At 40.5% G+C, this 20576-nt stretch overlaps 1 protein-coding gene across 1 annotated transcript in view; it reads right to left on the bottom strand.

The window, feature by feature from the left end:
* Window positions 1–18979: 18979 nt before the first annotated feature.
* Window positions 18980–20576, bottom strand: part of LOC148526856 (desmocollin-2-like) — a 36154-nt gene continuing 34557 nt past the window's right edge. The window contains exon 16 of the mRNA XM_088469580.1: window positions 18980–20253. Within this exon, the coding sequence (XP_088325706.1) occupies window positions 20056–20253 (198 nt within the window). The 3' untranslated portion in view covers window positions 18980–20055. The remainder of the gene's footprint in view (window positions 20254–20576) is intronic.

Raw genomic sequence — 20576 nt, 5'->3', positions numbered from 1 at the left:
CTTGGTGAGAAAACCTGAGCCGGGACTCGTTTCTAATCACAAACCCCAAGTTCAGATGTTTTCTGATTTCTGCAAAACCGAACCACTCATCTCTAGTCAGGGGCATAACTAGGTATTTGATGGCCCCAAAGCAAAAGTTTGTAAGGGCTCCTATGTACCACCCAATGATGAAAAATGTATATAACACATATAACAAACACAAGGAAGATGGGCCCCTCTCAGCTATGGGCCCCATAGCAGCTGCACCCCTTGCATATGGTAGTTATACCCATGCCCCTAGTTATACTGCAAGTGAAGAGGATGAACTGCCTGGGTTTATAGTGTTTACAGAAAGGGTTGGGAGAATGCTGACATTACAAATACTATAAATATACCATGAGCAGGCCGTATGGCTTTCATTTATAATGTTATTTACTCTGTCTTCCAATTAAAAGTTTTTTAAATGTTTCTAAACACTACACTATGATCCAGCATTTAGATGTCTCATTTATTTAATAGTTGTCTGCTATGACTTTATGGATGATGTTAATTGCTAAATGTTGTTTTCCGATTTGCATTTTAATTGTAACTTATGAACACAAATTAACTTTGTAATCGCTAGAATAACTGAAAGTCATGTTAAAAATAAACAAAATTAAAACAGAAATTATGTTGTTGTTTATTATTTCAATTTAGTACAATTAAATGTAAAATATCCATACACAACATGCTTTGCTTAAACACTCTTAAAAAATTTATAATTTGTCATGCCAGTATTTTATTAGCTATTTCACATATAGGCTACATAGTTCAAATGTGCTATCTTGTTAATTTAATTGGTGCATAAATATGGAAATAGAAGACTAGTATTTGCTCTTACTAAGTAGCAGCAATAAATGCTATTACTCCATGCCCATTATCATAAGGTTTTCTTTGTAAACTGGTGAAGAGCAGTGATTTTTATCTAGTGTTAGTGACAAATGTGTCCCACTAGCCTAGTGTTGTAAGCCCTCTTTTCACTAGCTATCAACTGCAATCCAGTGCACTGCAAACAGGCTACTGTGTTTTTTTGTCAGACATAGCAGCACCTGCAATCCAGTGCTGCAATCAGGTTGTTTTTTTTCACAAAGATATCTAATCTTTCTACACTGCAGTATATATTTTATATTGTCACTTGTGTATTTGGGTAGAGAGACAGGGGTAAATTTACTAAAGGTCGATTTGGCATTTTGAGTGGTGCGATTTTCATTCGATTTGGCTTCGATTTTGCTTTTGGGTATTTACTAAAGGCCAAATCGAATGTAAAATCGGACTTCAAAATGAATTTTGAGTCAAATCGGCCTCAAATCGACCAATGGAAAAACATTGGTACTTTTACATAGCCCGACAAGCAAAACCCTTATTTACTATCATTCGATTTGAAATCGACCTCAAAATCGGACTTCAAATCGAACTTCAAATCCCCAATACAATAGACCTGCTTCATGCTTTTGATTTGAGCATGAGCAGGTCGGATTGACACAGATACATGCATACAACAGTGAGATGCCTGCTTGTATCTGGCTGGAAAAAGTAAGTAAACAGTTAAAGTTAGTAAAAAAATTGACGTGAGGTCCCCCCCAAAATCAGAACCAGCCCCAGACTGCTGAAACCCAGTTCTGGTTGACTAAATACATGGAAAAAATTACGTAGGGTCTCCCTGTACTCAGTACAACCAGCACTTGGCTATGGGAAGCAGGGCTGGTTCTGGATTTACAGGGAAAAATTTGCGTAGGGTCTCCCTGTAAATCACAGAACCAGCCCTGGACCCTTTCTAATGGGAGACTGATGCCACAGCCAGGGGAGCCCTATCAGGCCCCCCAGCTGCAGCATCAGCCCTGACCGTTAGTCAGCCCAGGCCAGGGATCCCTGGGGAGTTGGAGACCCCTTCAAAAAAAGGGGTCTCCCTCTCCAGGACACACCTAGCCTAGGCTGATAGCCCAGGGCTATCCCCGCCATCCCTGGGTGGTGGGTGGCGGGTTGATTGTGTGAGTGTTGTATAAAAATAGAAGTGATAAAACATTGTCTTTCCAGTAGAACTGCAGGTCCCAGCAAGCCTCCCCCGCATGCTGGTACTTGGAGAACCACAAGTGCCAGCATGCGGGGCATTAAGGGCCCACTGGGACCTGTAGTTCACCTGTAAAGAAATGTTGAAAGAAATACACACACACCTTACACAGTATAACTTTAATACATACATACACACTTACAAATACTCACCTATATTACCTCCAGTGGTTCCCTTGTCCAGTAGGCATCCATGGGTTAAAATAATAAAACTAAAAACCAGACCATCGCATTAAGGATTAATCATTCTAACCAGAATGATTACTCCTTCCCGAATGAAGCGCACAGATGCAAGGCAGACGCAAGGCAGATACACGCAGGCATCTCACTGATGTCTGCATGTATCTGTGTGAGAACAAACTGCTCATGCTGAGAGTGAAAGCATGAGTCAGGGATTTGCACTTCGTTTTGAAGGGTGATTTGCCGTTCGATTTGGACATGAACATGCCAAATCGAACTGCAAATCACTGTTCAAAACCGACTCAAATCGAATTTGTTTTACAAATCGCAAAACAAATCGAATAATAATAAATGCAGTGGAAAAACGGTTTTCACTGCATTTGATTTGAGTCGATTTGAGAACGGCTAAATCACTCCTCAAATCGACCTGCAAATCGAAATTTACCCCACAGTGTGATTTCAAGATCATTTACCCAAAAAATACTGAGCTGTGCTGTTTCTGACTGAGCTGCACCACAAAGAAAGAAGACCTCTTTTCCTGTTATAAAAAAATATATATATAATTGGAAAAATAAAATACTTTTTTTTCTGATGTCTAAAAAAATCTCCAGTCTTTTATAATTCAATTGAAATCATATTCTGTATACTAGAATGTATGTTTTAGAGATGCAGTGTATATTACTGTACTTACTTTGAGTGTTGTGTCCCTGTTAGCTGTAACCGAAAAAAATAATTAGAGTGGAAATAAGACATTATTTTCTGGTGTCAAAAAAAAAAATGTGCAGGCTTTTATAATTCAAATTAAATAGTATTTCAAGAGTGTGTATCTTAGAAAGGCAACATATGTTACTGTACTTACTCTGGGTGTTGTCATGTTCCTATTAGCTGCACTCCAAAAATATAATTAACATGGAGAAAGTACATTTTGTATCTGGTGTAAAAAAAAATCTGCAGACTTTTATAGTTCAAGAGTGTAAGGTCTAAATGCAGTCAAGTTTAATCTTGCACTTCAAAATGGATGGCAAATAGAATTTAAAAATGACAGCAAATCCATCCAAACAGAAGCACTGTACTGATCAGTATGATTGTTACTCTATTAGAAGATCAGTTACCTCTTGGAGGAGGACCACTGTTTAACATGGGTGCTTGGTTCGCTTCTATAGAAACTACACCAAGATTAGACCTCTTGCCACTAAAAGTGGGTGATTCCAACACAAACTTGTTCCCTCCTCTTTTTGGCTGTGGCCTTTAACATAATAAGCCCCGTTCCTGCCAGTGATTACAATGACATTGTAGCTCTGCATTCATTTACTAAACTATGAGTCATACCAGTGCTGTGTTACTTAGATCTAAACTAAGTATTAAACTATCAGCAAGATAAAGATATAGAGCTTAGGTACTTGACTTTTATTTTACAATGACATGTATTTCACCTTTATTGGATCTATTGCAGGTCTTATTGAGTTTAATACACTGCTCGGTCAGTATCAGGGTTTCCTATCACATGTACAGAGCATTAATATGGTATATATACCGAATCACCATCATGTGCTTCATTATTAAACATATGTTACTGTATACTGAATTACACTATCAGTATTTACTATATATATTTATAAAAAGATCAAGACCATGTACTCTCTAATGGTTAGCCAAGCCCCTGGGTTTGCTGGCCATTTATTTTTTGTTTTCAACAAAACTTTTTTGTTCTCAGAGAAAAGGTTCTGTTTGCCAGAGGGTTTCTCTTCTCCTATCACTTAGAGAGATGTGTGCAGGGCTAGGTGGGCCATTGGAGTCTCTATAATAGGTACAGGGTATGCAGTGCACATGGATTCCTGGGTCCAGAGGGGCTCACATTGCACACCCTGCAGCCATATATTATACTCACATCTTGGGAGTCCTGCATCAGCGCTGCAGAAATCACTAGGAAAATAGTGCAGTGGTCACTTTCCCAGAGATTTGCTCATGCGCAGCAGAAAAATAACCAGGAACATGGAGATGGTGCCATCTTCCTAGAGACCTGCACATGCACAGTAGACTCTAGTACAGTATTAGTCTACTCACCTGGTCCATCCGTGGGAGAGGAGGGGGCCTGCACACAGACCCCTACCTTTGTTAAGCTGCTACTGATCATGGCCCCATGGCAACTGCATCCCCTGCACACACTGTAGTTTTGGCCCTGCCTACATACAGTAGGTTCTTGTTAAAACTCTGTCTGTTTTGCATTGTCCCCCCGCAGTATATTTCACCACCACTAGGGGTCACCAGGCCTCTTAATTTGTGAGCTGCAGATTTGGATCCTTCCAAAGGGGCTAGTCTTCTGTCTTTGTTCTGCGGTAAGGTATCAAGTGATACGGGGAGATTTAATAAAGCTTGGAGAGAGAAATAATTGGAGATAAATAGCACCTACCAATCAGCTCCTAACTGTCATTTTACAGGCTGTGTTTGAAAAATTACAGTTAGGAGCTGATTGGTTGGTGCTATTTATCTCAAATTTTATCTCTCTCCAAACTTTATTAAATCTCCCCCTAATTATTCATTCACTAACACCTGTCTATTTAATCTGCTCCAGTACTCATTGCTGGATCATTAATGTTTCCTGTGATGGACTTGTGTTCTTCTGATGTTCCTGTACCTGATTAGATGGATTTTCATTCCCCTGCCGTATAATAGGTTCCTAGAAGTTCTGCAAGTTTGTTCCTAATGCTTTTTCATCTGTGCGCCTGAGTATGATATGCTGTTGGAAAATAAACCTGTTATAATTACCAAGCAAGTCTCCTGGTCAACTGATGGTTGCATCTCGTAAATGTAATCATAACAGTTAGATAGGAGACTGTAGATATGTGTTAGGCCAGAAATCTCTGGAAATTATATCAGTGACACTGGTTGGCGGGGTCAGAGTTCATATAAATTGTCATTACATGCCAGCATAAAGACATAAATTTTATAAGCACTTAATGGTATTATATAGTGTAAAAATTCTGCTTACAAATTACTCCTTACTCTGGTCTGCTTAATCAGATGCTTCTTTATTCAGTCACAGTTACAGTACACTATGGTACAACACTTTATTACACAGCTTCCTCACACTAGCTGAACCCACCAGCCCTAGCTATCATCTGGCTGCTAAGTCCTGCCCACCAGATCCCACAGTCCTTTTATCCTCCCCACACATTCCACACCAATCACACACATTTGTGTAGAACCCTTTCTGCAGGTAACAGCGGGATATTTAACCCTGTCTGACTTTTTTTTCTGGATATCAGAACATGGCAAAGTTCCCCCTTTAGCCACAATAGAGATAATTATTATTTGTATTACTATTATTCCATTTTTATTTTATTTTTTATTTATTGTTACACTCCATCTTTATTTCATCTATAGCCTATTGATCAAGAACATTGAAGCAGTACTCCACAGCAGCAGGCAGATAAGAACTGTGAAACTGATTCACAGTTGCATACAAGTCCACTTTGAAGGCAGATCTCATGATTTTTAGCAACTGTGCATAGTTCTGATACAAGCACATACAACTAGGACCAATCCAGAATCGTATGTATGCCAGTTGCATCTCACTTGTGGCTGAACAAGGTAACTGAGTGGTAACAGGGCATTCTTACATCGAATAAGTGTTCAGTGGATGTGTCATTGGCATATAGATGGAATTGCCGGCTAGTCAAAGGTGAGCATACACTTCTGTCTAATTTCAGAAAAGTTTCTTGCAGCAAGCATAGGGCTGATACAAATGCGTGCTGATAGTGATGGCAGTTACAACCACAAGTGGTGGCAACATAGATGGTTCCAACTGTGCATACAACAATTACTGACATATTGCTACCCATTATCTACATATTAATAGCAAAAGGATGACTGTTATGAATGACATACTGTATTTCTATGAATCAATTGTCTGTGCAGGGCACATCATATACCAAATTAAAGGTCTTGGTCCATATACTTGTAGAAAAATATTGGCGTTGTACTGTAATTGGTTGCTTCATTTTGGAGTTATGTGGCAAAACGTCAAACTGCCATTTACAATGCATCACCATTGTGATCTAGAAAATTTGAAAGTTGTTGAACTCTCCCTGTGCACCTGCCAGGTGACCTGGAACATGTTATCTGCTGGGAAATCTGGAAACTGTGACATTTATTTGCAGCCACATATATGAGCAGGTCTTGCGGGAACCTCAATAACCAACTGCTGTTTTATTTCATTACTCACTTCACCTTGCATTGTTTACACCAAACATGCCTAGAGGCTGGCCTCGATGACCTCAAAGTGGTGGAACCCTTACAGGTTGCCCAGAGCACACGGGGCCTAATTCAGACCCACTCGCGAGCGCTGAGCGCTTGCAAGTGGGTTGTTAGCCCAGTGCACATGCGCACGACGGAGGCGGCTCCATCGTGCGCATGCGCAAGACCCGCATAGCGATGGCCAAGCCGTCGCTATGGGTCTCGCTATAAAGAGGGCGTGCTGTCAATGGTGAGTGACAGCACGCCCCCTTTGGTGGGCGTGCTGGGGGCGTGGCTGCCCAGACGGAGGAGTTCCAATGGGAATGCCTACCATCTGGGGCCGGCCCCACTGACATCACAAGTGATAGAGCTGAAAGCACTCCAGGGCTTGCGGCAGACAAAACCCTACCACAAGGGTCTCGTCGCAAGCCCGATGGTCACGATGGTCTTAATCATCGTGACCATCTTTTTGGCCACTCGCTATAGCTGTGGGTGGTTACCCACAGCTATGCGAGCGGCCAGGAGGCCGCTCTAAAAATTCAGAGGGACGGCCCTGATTCAGAGCGAGCGCTCTGTCAGAGCGTCCGGCTCTGAATCAGGGCCACAGTTCACAGATCTTAAACAACATATTACAAGATCAACTGATACGCCATTTGCATTGGACATGACATATTCGCCACAATATTATCCTTTAGGTCCTACAGACAGGGCCGACGCTTCCATTAGGCAGCTGTAGACAGCTGCCTAAGGGCACCGGGACCTAAGGGGCGGCAAGCTGACACTGCCTTGGAGAGGGAGCATGGTCTTGACTCTCCCGAAAGCCTATCCTGTTGAAACTTGCTTGCCCCATCTGCAACCAGTGACCACCCCCCAGAGAACGTAATAAAAATACACACACAACAAGACCTGAGACAAGCTGTAGCATCATCTTGGGTCTGGAGCAGGTGACATCACTGTGTCATTGGCCAGCCCACTCTGCTGCTCCGGAGTGCTGCCCTTAGAAGAAGGTGCTTGTCAGCACTGAAAAGGTTATCGGGCGATGGGCTGTTGGTTCTCAGCCACAGATTCTCTCTGTTCATAATGCCTGTTGGATAAGTACTTGATGCCTTTTATTCATATGCACTTTCTTTGCACTGATCCACCTTTTCTGGCTGATGGAATATTATGACATAATGATGTTTGATAAAGTTTTTTTTAGCATAACATTGAGGAATGCTGACCGTCTTTTATTAGACACTTATGAAAACCTGGTAGCTGCTATCACAGAGTTTAAACTGAAAAAATGTTAACTGGTTTAAAGCTCATCTGCCACTTATGGCTTTTAAAGGCAAGACAGTCACCAAACATAGCTGCCTTTTTGGTAGTATGATGGAAGCTGACACAGGTTAATATAAATGAGCTTGCACAGGGGTGCATGAGACAGCTGTGATGACAAAAAGACTAATTAAAATTAGCCAAATAAACAAAGTCAGAAATCCACTGCACTCGCCACTCCCAGATTTGGGGTGCAAACCTGCACTTGCCATTCCCAGGACTTGGGTGCAAGTGGCTTGTGACCACATTGCTTAAATAAATAAAAACAGAAAACTCAGCACTCACCATATATATAATGTGTATGTATGTTTGTGCGTGTATATGTGTGTATTTGTATATATATATATATATATATGTTTCAACTATTTATTTATGGGTTGTCTACGTAGACGCCCACCGGCAGCAGCTCTAATACACCATGGTGCGGTACAAAACTTATTTTTGAGTAGACATAGGCCACACCATTGGTCATTAGAGCAACGCTATGGTTACTCAAAATGTCTGTTGGTATATGGCTACAGGTGTCAGTGGAACTGCGTATCTATCTATCTATCCTGCCTGTGTTCCCCAGCTACACTACTGCCTGCCTCCTGGGTGCACCCACAACGTCGAGCATAGTTGGTTTTTACAGATTTTTTTTTTTTGGAGGGGGTTATCTCTATTTGACAGTGGTGGTTGTGGAACTTATAAGAAGCCACCTCCTCCACTTATTCACCTGAGGGACTAAAAGTGGTTATGGGAGGGGGGGAGTAGCCAGAAGTTTTGCCTAGGGTGCCGAGAAGCCTTGCACTGGCCATGCCTTCAGATGTGCAGACGTGCAATGTGTGAACTGTGAACAAATTACGGACCCATAATATCCAAAATAACTAATAGCCATGGGTGTAACTACCATAGGTGCAAGGGGAGCAGCTGCTATGGGGCTCAGTGCTGAGGGGGCCCATCTTCCATGTCAAAGTTACACGTGTTATATACATTTTTCACCATTGGGTGGTACATAGGGGCCCTTGCAAATGATTGCTATGGGGCCTTTAAATACCTAGTTACGCCGCTGCTAATAGCCATAATATCCTCCATAACTAAGGTGGTTACCGCCGGGATTCCCTAGTTATTATTATTTCTGGGCATATTACTGCTTAAGGAAGTGGCTTCTATTACATTCTATGACAGCAGCTGTACTGTAAATGAGAAATTGTGAAGTAGTAATGTATAAATTATATTCTTGCATCCTATTATTTCATATAAGAGGTGTTGGAGGATACATACTGTATGAAGGCCACGCAATCTAACATGTTGCTCACCACTGCTTTATGGAAAGGTCACAGTGATTGTGCCTCAGCAGTACATCTTTCTTCATAATGGATTTCCTTTTCATTGGTGTAATATGATGTAGTATGTTTTATAATGTTCATATAATCATTCTATACTACTTTATTACTTTTTTTCCTAACTATTGCACTATATATACAATTTTTGCAATAGCATGTTTTGCTATAATAACTCTTGCAGGAAGCAGAGGTAAAATCTGGCCCCATGGCTTGCAGGTTTGCTTCCCAACTAACATTTATAAGGCGTGAAATACCACGCTTTGTCTAAACAATACATGGAGAATTATTTATTTATTTTCATTAGCATTTTGACTTTACCCACAGGCAGGGCCGTAACTAGGGTAGTGCGACCAGTGCCATGGCACAGGGCACCGCAGGTCAGAGGGCGCTGTTTTGGACTGTCAATTTTCCTGTTTATCATCATTCTCACTTATAGCTTCCTCTTTTATCCCCAGCATCTCCTGGCCTCCCCTATCTCTTCCCTGGCCCTTCCCCATGAGACCATGGCCCTTTTTCAGGTGCACTATCTTATGTCCCTATTTAAAAATTGGGGGGTGGGTGGCGCAAATGCTCTCTCTGGCACAGGTCCCCGAAAAGTCTAGTTATGGCTCTGCCCACAGGTGTCTTTACACTTTACTGTTATCATGTTGTCCATTATATATATAGGCATAATTTATTAAGCACATAGAACAATAATGGATAACAGATGGCCAAAATGCTGTGTGCTTTCATTGTTACTCTATTACCTAGTTATTCTAATATCAGTGAGCATATCTCAGTCACATAGTTTATGTAACACATTAGTTACCTACGGCATTGATAGGTGTCAGCAGGGACGTAGAGAGCCCTGCCAGGCCCAGGTAAAGATCACGGGAGGCGTGACCACACCCCCTCGCATGAAAAAAAAAAAAATTTTTAGCTCCGCTTTGCTGGGGAGGGGGGCGCTGTGAGCCCCTCAGCCCGGCAAAAAGCCAGGGGGGGCGCGATCAGTGTGATCACTCCCCCCCCCACAGGCATAGGGGACTGCAGTGGCTGCTGTTCAGGAGCCATGAGCAGTCTCCCACTGCAGCTCAGCACATGCTATGTGCTGGGCTGCTGTGAGGGAGGGGACCCGGCCCCTACCGGCCCCTCAGGAAGCCCGGGTAAATAGTACCCACTCCCCCCCCTCTCGGTGCCCCTGGGTGTCAGTGACATGCGATGGATATCAGTCCGCACTGCAGAATACTTAAACAGGGTTATTTTAGTTTATTAACTAGCAGACAACAGGATGCAGGTATACACATATACTGGTGGTGTGTTTTTCAGGATAGCACACACCTGTATGTACACTCAGTGGTGACAGTGGCCCTATTACTGTTAGCACTGGTATCTGTGGTACCTACAACTATTGGATCCAGTCTCCTGTGCAGTGAGACACTCAGGAACACGTCCTGTCACTATGGAGGATGGAGAGAGAAGACAGGCTGCATATGTACAGTACAGCACTTGGGTCGCTGTGACATCAGTGCATCTCCATTCGAGGCACACAGTCATGGACCTGGCAGTGAGGTAGAGACAGCGTTGAGCGCACTCTCCCCTCCTAACATTAGTCTATTATTTGGTGGTGATGTAACTCCATGTACCCAACCAGACAGTGGTTTGGGCTGAGAGACCATGTTTGATGCTACTCCAATTTAATAATATGATGTAAAGGCGCGTATCCACTAGGCGAGAAAAATGAGCGATTGAACGATTACATCATCATAATCGTTCAATCACTCATTAATTGTACAGTAATCGTGCAGTAAAATGCCGGCAATGACCAGTGATGCGTGTTCCCGCTGGTCGTTGTCGGCATTTGTCATCGCCTGAACATGCAGGTCAACCTGTCGACATCGACAGGTTGTGCATGTTCGGGGATGAGGGAGGGTGCCTGCACTGAATGACATATCGTTCAGTGTGGGCACATTATCCACTCCACAAAAGAACAATATAATCAGCGCCCAAATTTCATCCCCAAAATATATAAAAATCTCTCCAGTTCATAGTAATCACCCAAATAGGTTTTATTACATAAAATTACAGAAAAGACATCAATAAAAATATTTCACCACAATTAAAATCTCAGCCTCAGAAAAGGATAATATAGCAGTAGTTATTCGCAGAAGAGGAATTCTGTGTATTCTAATATTGAATACTCCACTTAATAAGTGAGAGTCTCACTGAGATAGTTAATATAATCCTGTAATGGTGTTGCCAGTCAGAAAAACACAATTCCAATATATATATGCTTGATTTCCTCACCTCCGTAAACAGACCGCACCTCAGGCGAAATGAGAGTACACAAAAAGAGCAGTGCAAATGCTCAATATGACGGAATCAATGTTCGCACTAGTAGCTCCTTGTATAAAGCTCTGGCTACATGTCTGCCTGGAAGCTCATGCGGTCATGAATGATCTAACCCGCTATTGTGGAAACATTCAAGCGTGTCTCCTCCGCTTGTCTGTCTGGCAAGCCGCCTGTATGTAGACAGCGGTGCAGCTTGGTATGGGAGGAATCCACAGTCACCGGTCTCAGAGTGGCACAATATCTGCTGTTAGTATAATAAAGATGATATGGACAGCATGGTTCAAACAGGGAAATCCATGGTGAATGGTTCTGAGGAGGACAAATTCTTTGAGGCTGAGAACTCCTTAATGCATTTCTCTCTCTTATGAGAGTTTCCTCAGAAGGTCATTTGTGACCGCTTGAACATGCAGGCCAACTTATCGATATCGACAGGTTGTGCATGTTATATTGTTCAGTGTGGGCACATTATCCACTGCACAGGATGAAGAATGATTGCACGATTACAATGTTGTAATCGTACAGTTGTTCCACTCTCATGTAGTGGATACGTACCTTAAGACTTTTACACTATAAGTAATATGTCAGTTTTTTGTTCATCACACTTGAAGGCCTTTAAAACAATCAGGTTGCCCGCAGGTTACAAGGTTATAAAGGCGATGCAAATAAACTAACATAAGATATATTAACAATGCAATTAAGAATAATTTGCTTATAGTTAGGAGTCTTCCATATTTCACAGGTAAATAAATAATAAGTATATAAAGTTTACAAAGAAAAGTACTGGCTGCATGGATTGAATAAACAATAAAAAAAAAACACTCTAAAGATTGTAAGCTTTGGTTTAGGGTATAGCACCATCTTGTGATGAGTAGTCATCGTTGCAGAAGAAAAGCTACTGTAAATGTTCTGCAGTCTACAAAAATTCTGAAACTTTAATAACATATACTGTATAACTTTTTTTTTTTTTTAATTAAACAATATTGACAAAAAGGACATCACACTTTTCGTGGAGGGGGGGGTATAACTTGAGTATTAGAGATGCCATATAATCATGGATTTTAAAAAATCATTCTTTGGGGTTTAGTTATGAAGCATTTGCAGGGCCGGCCTTAGGCAATATTTTGTCTGGTTCCCCCTATAATATAATCCCACCACCAATTTTAAAGTGGGTACACGCCTGACAGATATATATGCAGATCGACTGATCTGCAGCTATATCTGCAGATTATGGTTGTTCATACACAATGAACAACCATCACCTGGGGCTCCGCTGGCCGGCTGTCACATAGTGACCCCCCTCCCCGCCAGAAAACAGATGAAAATGGTCTTCAGACAAGTTTGAACAAATTGCTTAGATCAAACATTTAACAAACAGTTTTTGTCCACTTTCCGGCATTTAGGAGCAAATTGCTGATCATCAGTTACTCCCATACCTTACCAGACAGAAAATCTTTGTGTGTGTATGCACCTTTAGTCCTTTTGAAGATAGGCCCTGCAATCTTCACCCAAAGTAGCGATTATTGAAGAGAGATCGTTCCTTGAAAGTTTGTTTCTTCCTTAGGGCTTCTGAAACAGACCCTCACTCCAAAAAGTTCAACCAAACACAACTGGCTAAAAGCAATTCATTAGTATTAATAAAATGTGTTTATTCAACATAAGAACAATTAAAGAAAAATCATTAAAACAGCTTACATCAATTTCCCAACTGGAAGTTATAATCTGACCAAAAACAAACAAAAAAATAGCTTCTCTGCTGTAGTCCGAGAAGGAAGAGAGGAGTTGCTTTCAGGAGAAAGGAAGATCCACTGGAGCTGCCATCTCTACTGTAAGGTACCATCTACATCAGCCCTGGCCAACCTGTGGCTCTCCAGCTGTTGTGAAACTACACATCCCAGCATGCCCTGCCACAGTTTTAGCATTCCCTAATACCACAACTTTTGCAGGGCATGCTGGGACTTGTAGTTTCACAACAGCTGGAGAGCCACAGGTTGGCCACACCTGATCTACAGTATACCTAACTTATCTGTGCCCTCCACAGTCCACTGGTAAAGCACATCTCTTCAGAAGAAACTTAGAAGTCTTCTGTGATTTTGATGGAACCCGTGGCTGCCTGGAAGATGATGGCCGTTCAGGGTGTATGAACAACCATCATCTACAGATATATTTGCAATCACTCGATCTGCAGATATACAGTCAGGTGCATAAATATTGGAACATTGACAGAATTTTCATATTTTGGCCTCTATTCACCACCACAATGGCTTTGAAATGAAACAAACAAGATGTGATTTAACTGCAGACTTTCAGATTTAATTTGAGGGTAATTACATCCAAATCAGGTGAACGGTTTCTATATGTGCCTCCCACTTTTTAAGGGGCCAAAAGTAATGGGACAAACTAAACTATCCTAAATCTAACTTTCACTTTTTAATATTTTGTTGCAAATCCTTCGCAGGCAATTACAACCTGAAGTCTGGAACGCATAGACATCACCAGACGCTGGGTTTCACCCCTGGTGATGCTCTGCCAGGCCTCTACTGCAAATGTCTTCAGTTCCTGCTTGTTCTTGGGGCATTTTCCCTTCAGGCTTGTCTTCATCAAGTGAAATGCATGCTCAAATCAGATTCAGGTCAGGGGATTGACTTGGCCATTGCATAACATTCCACTTTTTAGCCTTAAAAAACTCTTTGGTTGCTTTTGCAGTATGCTTCGGGTCATTGTTCATCTGCACTGTGAAGCGCCGTCCAATGAGTTCTGAAGCATTTGACTGAATATGAGCATATAATATTGCCCAAAACACTTCAGAATTCATTCTGCTGCTTTTGTCAGCAGTCACATCATCAATAAATACAAGGGAACCAGTTCCATTGGCAGCCATACATGCCCACGCCATGACACTACCACCACCATGCTTCACTGATGAGGTGGTATGTTTTGGATCATGAGCAGTTCCTTTCCTTCTCCATACTCTTCTCTTCCCATCACTCTGGTACAAGTTGATCTTTGTCTCATCTGTCCATAGGATGTTGTTCCAGAACTGAATTGGTTTTTTTAGATGTTGTTTGGCAAACTCTAATCTGGTCTTCCTGTTTTTGTGGCTCACCAATGGTTTACATCTTGTGGTAGACCCTCTATATTCACTCTTGTGAAGTCTTCTCTTGATTGTTGACTTTGACACATATACACCTACCTCCTGGAGAGTGTTCTTGATTTGGCCAACTGTTGTGAAGGGGTTTTTCTTCACCAGGGAAATAATTCTTCTTTCATCCACCACAGTTGTTTTCCGTGGTCTTCCGGGTCTTTTGGTGTTGCTGAGCTCTCCGTTGCGTTCTTTCTTTTTAAGAATGTTCCAAACAGTTGATTTGGCCACACCTAATATTTTTGCTATCTCTCTGATGGGTTTGTTTTGATTTTTCAGCCTAATGATGGCTTGCTTCACTGATAGTGACAGCTCTTTGGATCTCATATTGAGAGTCGACAGCAACTGATTCCAAATGCAAATGTCACACAGGATCAACTCCAGACCTTTTACCTGCTTAATTGATAATGAAATAACGAGGGAATAGCCCACACCTGTCCATGAAATAGCTTTTGAGTTGATCGTCCCATTACTTTTGGCCCCTTAAAAAGTGGGAGACACATATAGAAACCGTTGTAATTCCTACACCGTTCACCTGATTTGGATGTAATTACCCTCAAATTAATTCTGAAAGTCTGCAGCTAAAGCACATCTTGTTTGTTTCATTTCAAAGCCATTGTGGTGGTGAATAGAGGCCAAAATATGAAAATTCTGTCAATGTCCCAATATTTATGCACCTATCTGTTCCTTGTGTACCCAGCATTACCATAACCTCCATCTCTCCTGGAGGGGTTCCCGGTGATGGATACTGCACATCTTGTGATATGGAGTGACCTTATAGCAAACTAACTTCAGCAATGAAATTAGGGCCAACAAGGTCTGCATCTATTAGATTAGGGACACCTACAGGTCTAGGGACTAAATTAGTCAGACCTACTCTAGCCAGCCAGCAGGTTCTGCATGTTTTATATATGAAATCAAAGGCCTGGCAGATCCTTAAAAATGCTCTATTACTAACTATAAGGATAGTGTCCAGTACAAACAACAGGGGCAGCTGCATCAGAGACCTTGAGCTGTATATTACACAGAAGTTTATCTACAGTGTCACTCTAGGATTTATCACTTTTGAGTGAACTAAAGGCTGGGTCAATCTCTGGGGGTAAGAAAACTGGGATATCAGGGATCTTAGTATGATTATCTTGATCCTAACATTCTCTCTAACTACTGACCCATCTCTCTCCTCCCTTTTGCCTCCAAACTCCTTGAGCGTATTGTTCACAACTGCCTTACCACCTTTCTTTCCTCCCACTCCCTCCTTGACCCTTTTCAGTCTGGCTTCCATTCTCTCCACTCCACTGAAACTGCCCTCTCAAAAGTCAGCAATGACCTTCTTGTTGCAAAATCCAAGGGCCACTACTCCCTGCTCATTCTTCTTGACCTCTCTGCTGCTTGACACTGTGGACCACCCTCTCCTGCTGCATATCTTTCACTCCCTTGGTCTACGTGACACTGCTCTCTCCTGGCTGTCTTCCTACCTCTCTGACCATTCTCAGTTTCATCTCACGACTCCTCCTCCCCCCCACAGCCTCTTACAGTAGGTGTTCCCCAAGGTTTTGTTCTTGAATCTCTCCTATTCTGTCTCTATACATCCACTCTAGGTAAACTTATCTGCTCTTTTGACCTCCATCATCATCTCTGTGCTGATGATACTCAGATCTACCTTTCCTCACCTGATCTTTCCCCCTCTCTACTGACTCGTATCTCCAACTGTCTCTCTGCCATTTCTTCTTGGATGTTACAGCGATTTCTCAAACTTAATATGTCCAAGACTGAGCTGATCATCTTCCCACCCTCCCACATATCCTCATTTCCCACTATTTCTTTAACAATAGATGGCATAACTATCTCATCTAGTCCCAAAGAGCATTGTCTTTGAGTCATGCTGGACTCTTCCCTCTCCTTCAAACCAAATTCAGAACCTCTCAGTCCTGTCATTTCCATCTCAAGAATATTTTCAAGATCAGACCCTTTCTCACCCAGGATGCCACCAAAACAATCATACATTCACTGGTCATCTCCAGATTGGACTACTGTAACTTTTTATCTGGCCTCCCCAAATCCCATCTCTCTGCTCTCCAGTCTGTCCTCAATGCTGTTGCTCAGCTCATCTTCCTCTCCAAACGCTCTACATCTGCCTCCACTCTCCTACAAGCCCTCCACTGGCTCCCCTTTCCTTTCAGAAGCCAATTCAAGGTTCTCACACTCACAAAGCCCTCACTCATTCCTCTCCCATTTAAGTCTGATCTCAGCTCCCTTCACTCTTCTGTCCGCCCTCTTCGTTCACTTAATACACACCGCCTTTCATGCCAATTGATTACTTGCTCCCACTCCCACCTTCAAGATTTTGACCGTGCTGCTCCCCACTTTTGGAACGCCCTCCCTCTCCCCATCAGACTCTGCACCTGTCTACAATTATTCAAACAAGCTCTTAAGACCCACTACTTCATTACTGCCTTCCAGCTCGCATCCTAACTTGCTGCTACATCTTCCTTCCTCCCCGCCTATCCCATCTGTGTCACTCCTGTTTGTCTGCCCCTCCCTTTTAGAATGTAAGCTCTTTCGAGCAGGGCCTTCTACCCTCTTGTGCTTCTCCCTACCGTATTTTTATTTCTCTCTTACTCCCCAACTAGGGCAACTAACACTTGGCTGCTTATGTAGGTGTAAAGGTCACTAATATAGCTATGTTTATTATCCATGTCCTGCTTTGTATTGTAAGTCACTGGTTACTAGTTTATATACTTTGTAAGGCGCTGCGGAACACGTGGCGCCATATAAATGATGATAATAATAATGGAGAACCATCTCATCCTCCTTAATGAGTACAGATCTGAATGCCAATTGAGCAAACTGGTAAACCTCAGAGGTCAGTAACTGGTGCACAATGAACTCCCATCTTAGTAAATTCACCCCTTAGTCTCTGTGGTGTCACAAGTGTCACCTTATGAATGGTGAACGAGCAAAAAAAGCACAATTGAAAAAAGTTAACCCTAATGTATTATCCATTATTGAACAACTTTTCACTACTCAAGTATCTTCAGCTAGTGTAGAAAGAATTTTTTCTTCTTTCGGTTTAGTTAATTCTAAGCTTTGAAACAGACTGGGAACTGAAAAATCCTCTAAACTTGTGTTTTTATTCAAAATGTTTATTGCCAGTGACATTTTTTGTGTTTCTCTGAAAAGTGCTTTTGCATGTTTAATTATATTTAGTCAAAAATTGGTTTTATGGAAAGGTGTCAAATAAATCATATCAAACAGTAACAACTTTTGATTGCTAAATGTTAGAAAAAAATGGTCAAAAATAAAAAAATTAAATTTTTTTTTCTCCCCAACCCTGATAATCCCTTTCAGATCTAGATCACTTCTTGTAATGATATTGTCGTTTTTAAGTTCAAAATCTCATGAAGGTCTTTAGGATAGATTTTCTTTCAAATGGAAAATTATCATATAATCACCTAAAATAAGAATGAAGCAAATAATGAGTTGGATGTTTTAGTCAAACACAGATTTTGTAAGACACTAAATTTTGAAGAGCCAAAGACAGTGAATTAATGAGTGAGTGAATCTTAGTTAAAAGTGCCTTAATAATTCAAGATCACATTAGCAAATCAAATTGAAAAGCATTGAAGAGATGTACCAGTGACATAACAAATGACAAAAGCAGTATAATATATTTTAGTTTTTATTTAAAAATACTGCAGAATTGTACGAAACAGTAATAACAATTTCCAGCTATCTATAAGCAATTCCCTATCATTGTGAATTTGTTTTTCCAATTCAAAATAGGGCTTATTAAAACCATCATCTCCAAACAATTTGAACTTATGCAGGTAACAGCCAGCAATATTTCTTATGGGTGGCAGAATATTGCCTTTGCACACCAGCCTAATGATTAAGATTGATTTAATGTGAAAACATTATATAAAAACAAGAAATACCTTTGAAAATATTTATATGGAAAATGTTTAATACATTCTATTCCACATGAGTACTGAAAAATCTGGAATAAATTTATACATCTTGTACAGTATTTTACTTGAAGGACATGAAACACAATTATGCAATAGCATATTCTTACAAAAATATTTTTATTAACACTGTACATTTTGTTTTGCAGTGATTTTTTTTATTGTGGCACAATATTAAACTTACTGCAGCAAGCAAAGAAAATATTGTACTTTCCGGTTTCAGTTAAAACATTGCAAAATGTGCATCTTATACAAATTAGATATCACTTCTACAATTATCTTTAAATTCTAAATTCTTAATGGATGCATATTTAAAAATGTACAATACAAAAATTTAAATAGCAGTGCAATATACAAAAATGGAAAAAAGCAAGAGATACAATACATCCCCCCCCCCCCCCCCCCAAAGAAAAACAGTGTGATATCACTACTTATTCTGTAACTTTAGCAGTGTCACACAGTATTTCAAACTGTATAAAAACAAAAGTATTGGACTAGTTTATGTTCATCGTGACCCAATCAAAGAAATGTCTTTCCTTTTAAAAACTTTAACACGGGCACATTTACACATTAACCTACCACAATTTTTAAAGCTCCATCGACTAGGCAGATTAAAAAAAAAAACATTCAAGTCTAATAAACTTAATAGATTTGGAGAGAAAAAAAAGTAGCACAACATATGGCATACATTAAACATTTATCTTCTTAACCATTATTTCAGGTTTTCTTTATATTTTTGTTTTTTCGCCAATGTTGTAAGCATTAAATGTTAAAAATAATTAAGGTGCAGTTTCTCACAATGAAAACTTAACTTACTACAGTTTAATTTTGTACATATACCTTACATCTACGGTGTGCTAAAAACGAACAATTTGACTACAAAAAGACAAAAACAGTAATTCTCAGTAAAAGGTTACACCTAAATACCCATTATAAATGTGTGTTAAATTCATAAAGAATACATTTTTTCAAACAACTGGATGTTAAGCTTAATTAATTTAACATTTTATAAAAAATGAAAAACTTGTTAAAAATGTTGCTGCAAGTTTTGTTATTTTTTTTTTTTTTTAAATGAGAGCACATACAGAACACACATCTTGTTGTCAAATGCATTAAAAAGTCATATTTTGAACCTTGGACAGAAAATTGTATATACGGATTTAACAATTTAAAAACTTCCTTTCTGCAAAAAATTAAAACAACCCAACACTATGCAGTGAAAATACATTATTTTTCAAACGTCAATAACAAAGGACTATGGTTGCTGTCCATATGAAATTTAGTACTGCTGCTAAAAGTGAAGCAAACCAATGTGAATAAAACGTGTGGTGACATCACATTCTCATTTATTTAATAAGAGTCAGTACGATTTTGGTAAGTTCTATAATCTATTTTATAGGATAGCTTAAAAGGTCATGAGAAAATAAAAACATAGGCAAAAAATATGGGCTCAAATTCTGTTGCTTTAAAAAGCTGGGGCAATTCATTTCTTTGTACAAACATCTGCTAATGTCCTGAATTTTGGCTCCAGTGTATTTAAAAAGTCAAGCCTATCTTCTTCTCGAAGATCACTGCAACAACCTACAGACCCAGCAAGCGACCCTTTTCCTTCATAATTGTATGGCACAACATAATCCTCACCATGTTGGTGTTCTTCATCCTGTCCACACATGTACAATTTCTGTGAAGGAGAAACATTAAATCAATTGCTAACAGTTTTCCTTAGACCAGAGGTTCCCAAACGCAGTCCTCAAGGCACCCCAACAACTCAGGTATTAGCGATATCCATGGTTGAGAACAGGTGGTTAAATCAAATTGACTGAGGTACTAATTAAGTCTGGACTGTTAGGGTGCCTTGAAGACAGAGTTTGGGAACCTCTGCCTTAGACATAAATCGTGATAAATACCTACTAGAGTACAGTACTAGATATAGTGCAGAGCGACAGCATAACTAAAGATTTGAGAAACATGAGTTTTTAGTAGAGATGTGCGCCGGACCATTTT

Source organism: Taudactylus pleione, unplaced genomic scaffold (assembly GCF_031769625.1).
Source record: "Taudactylus pleione unplaced genomic scaffold, aTauple2 ptg000093l, whole genome shotgun sequence".
In the NCBI taxonomy this organism is placed as follows: Eukaryota; Metazoa; Chordata; class Amphibia; order Anura; family Myobatrachidae; genus Taudactylus; species Taudactylus pleione.
Note: the sequence above shows the minus strand (reverse complement) of the source record. Positions and strands in the feature narration are given on the sequence as shown.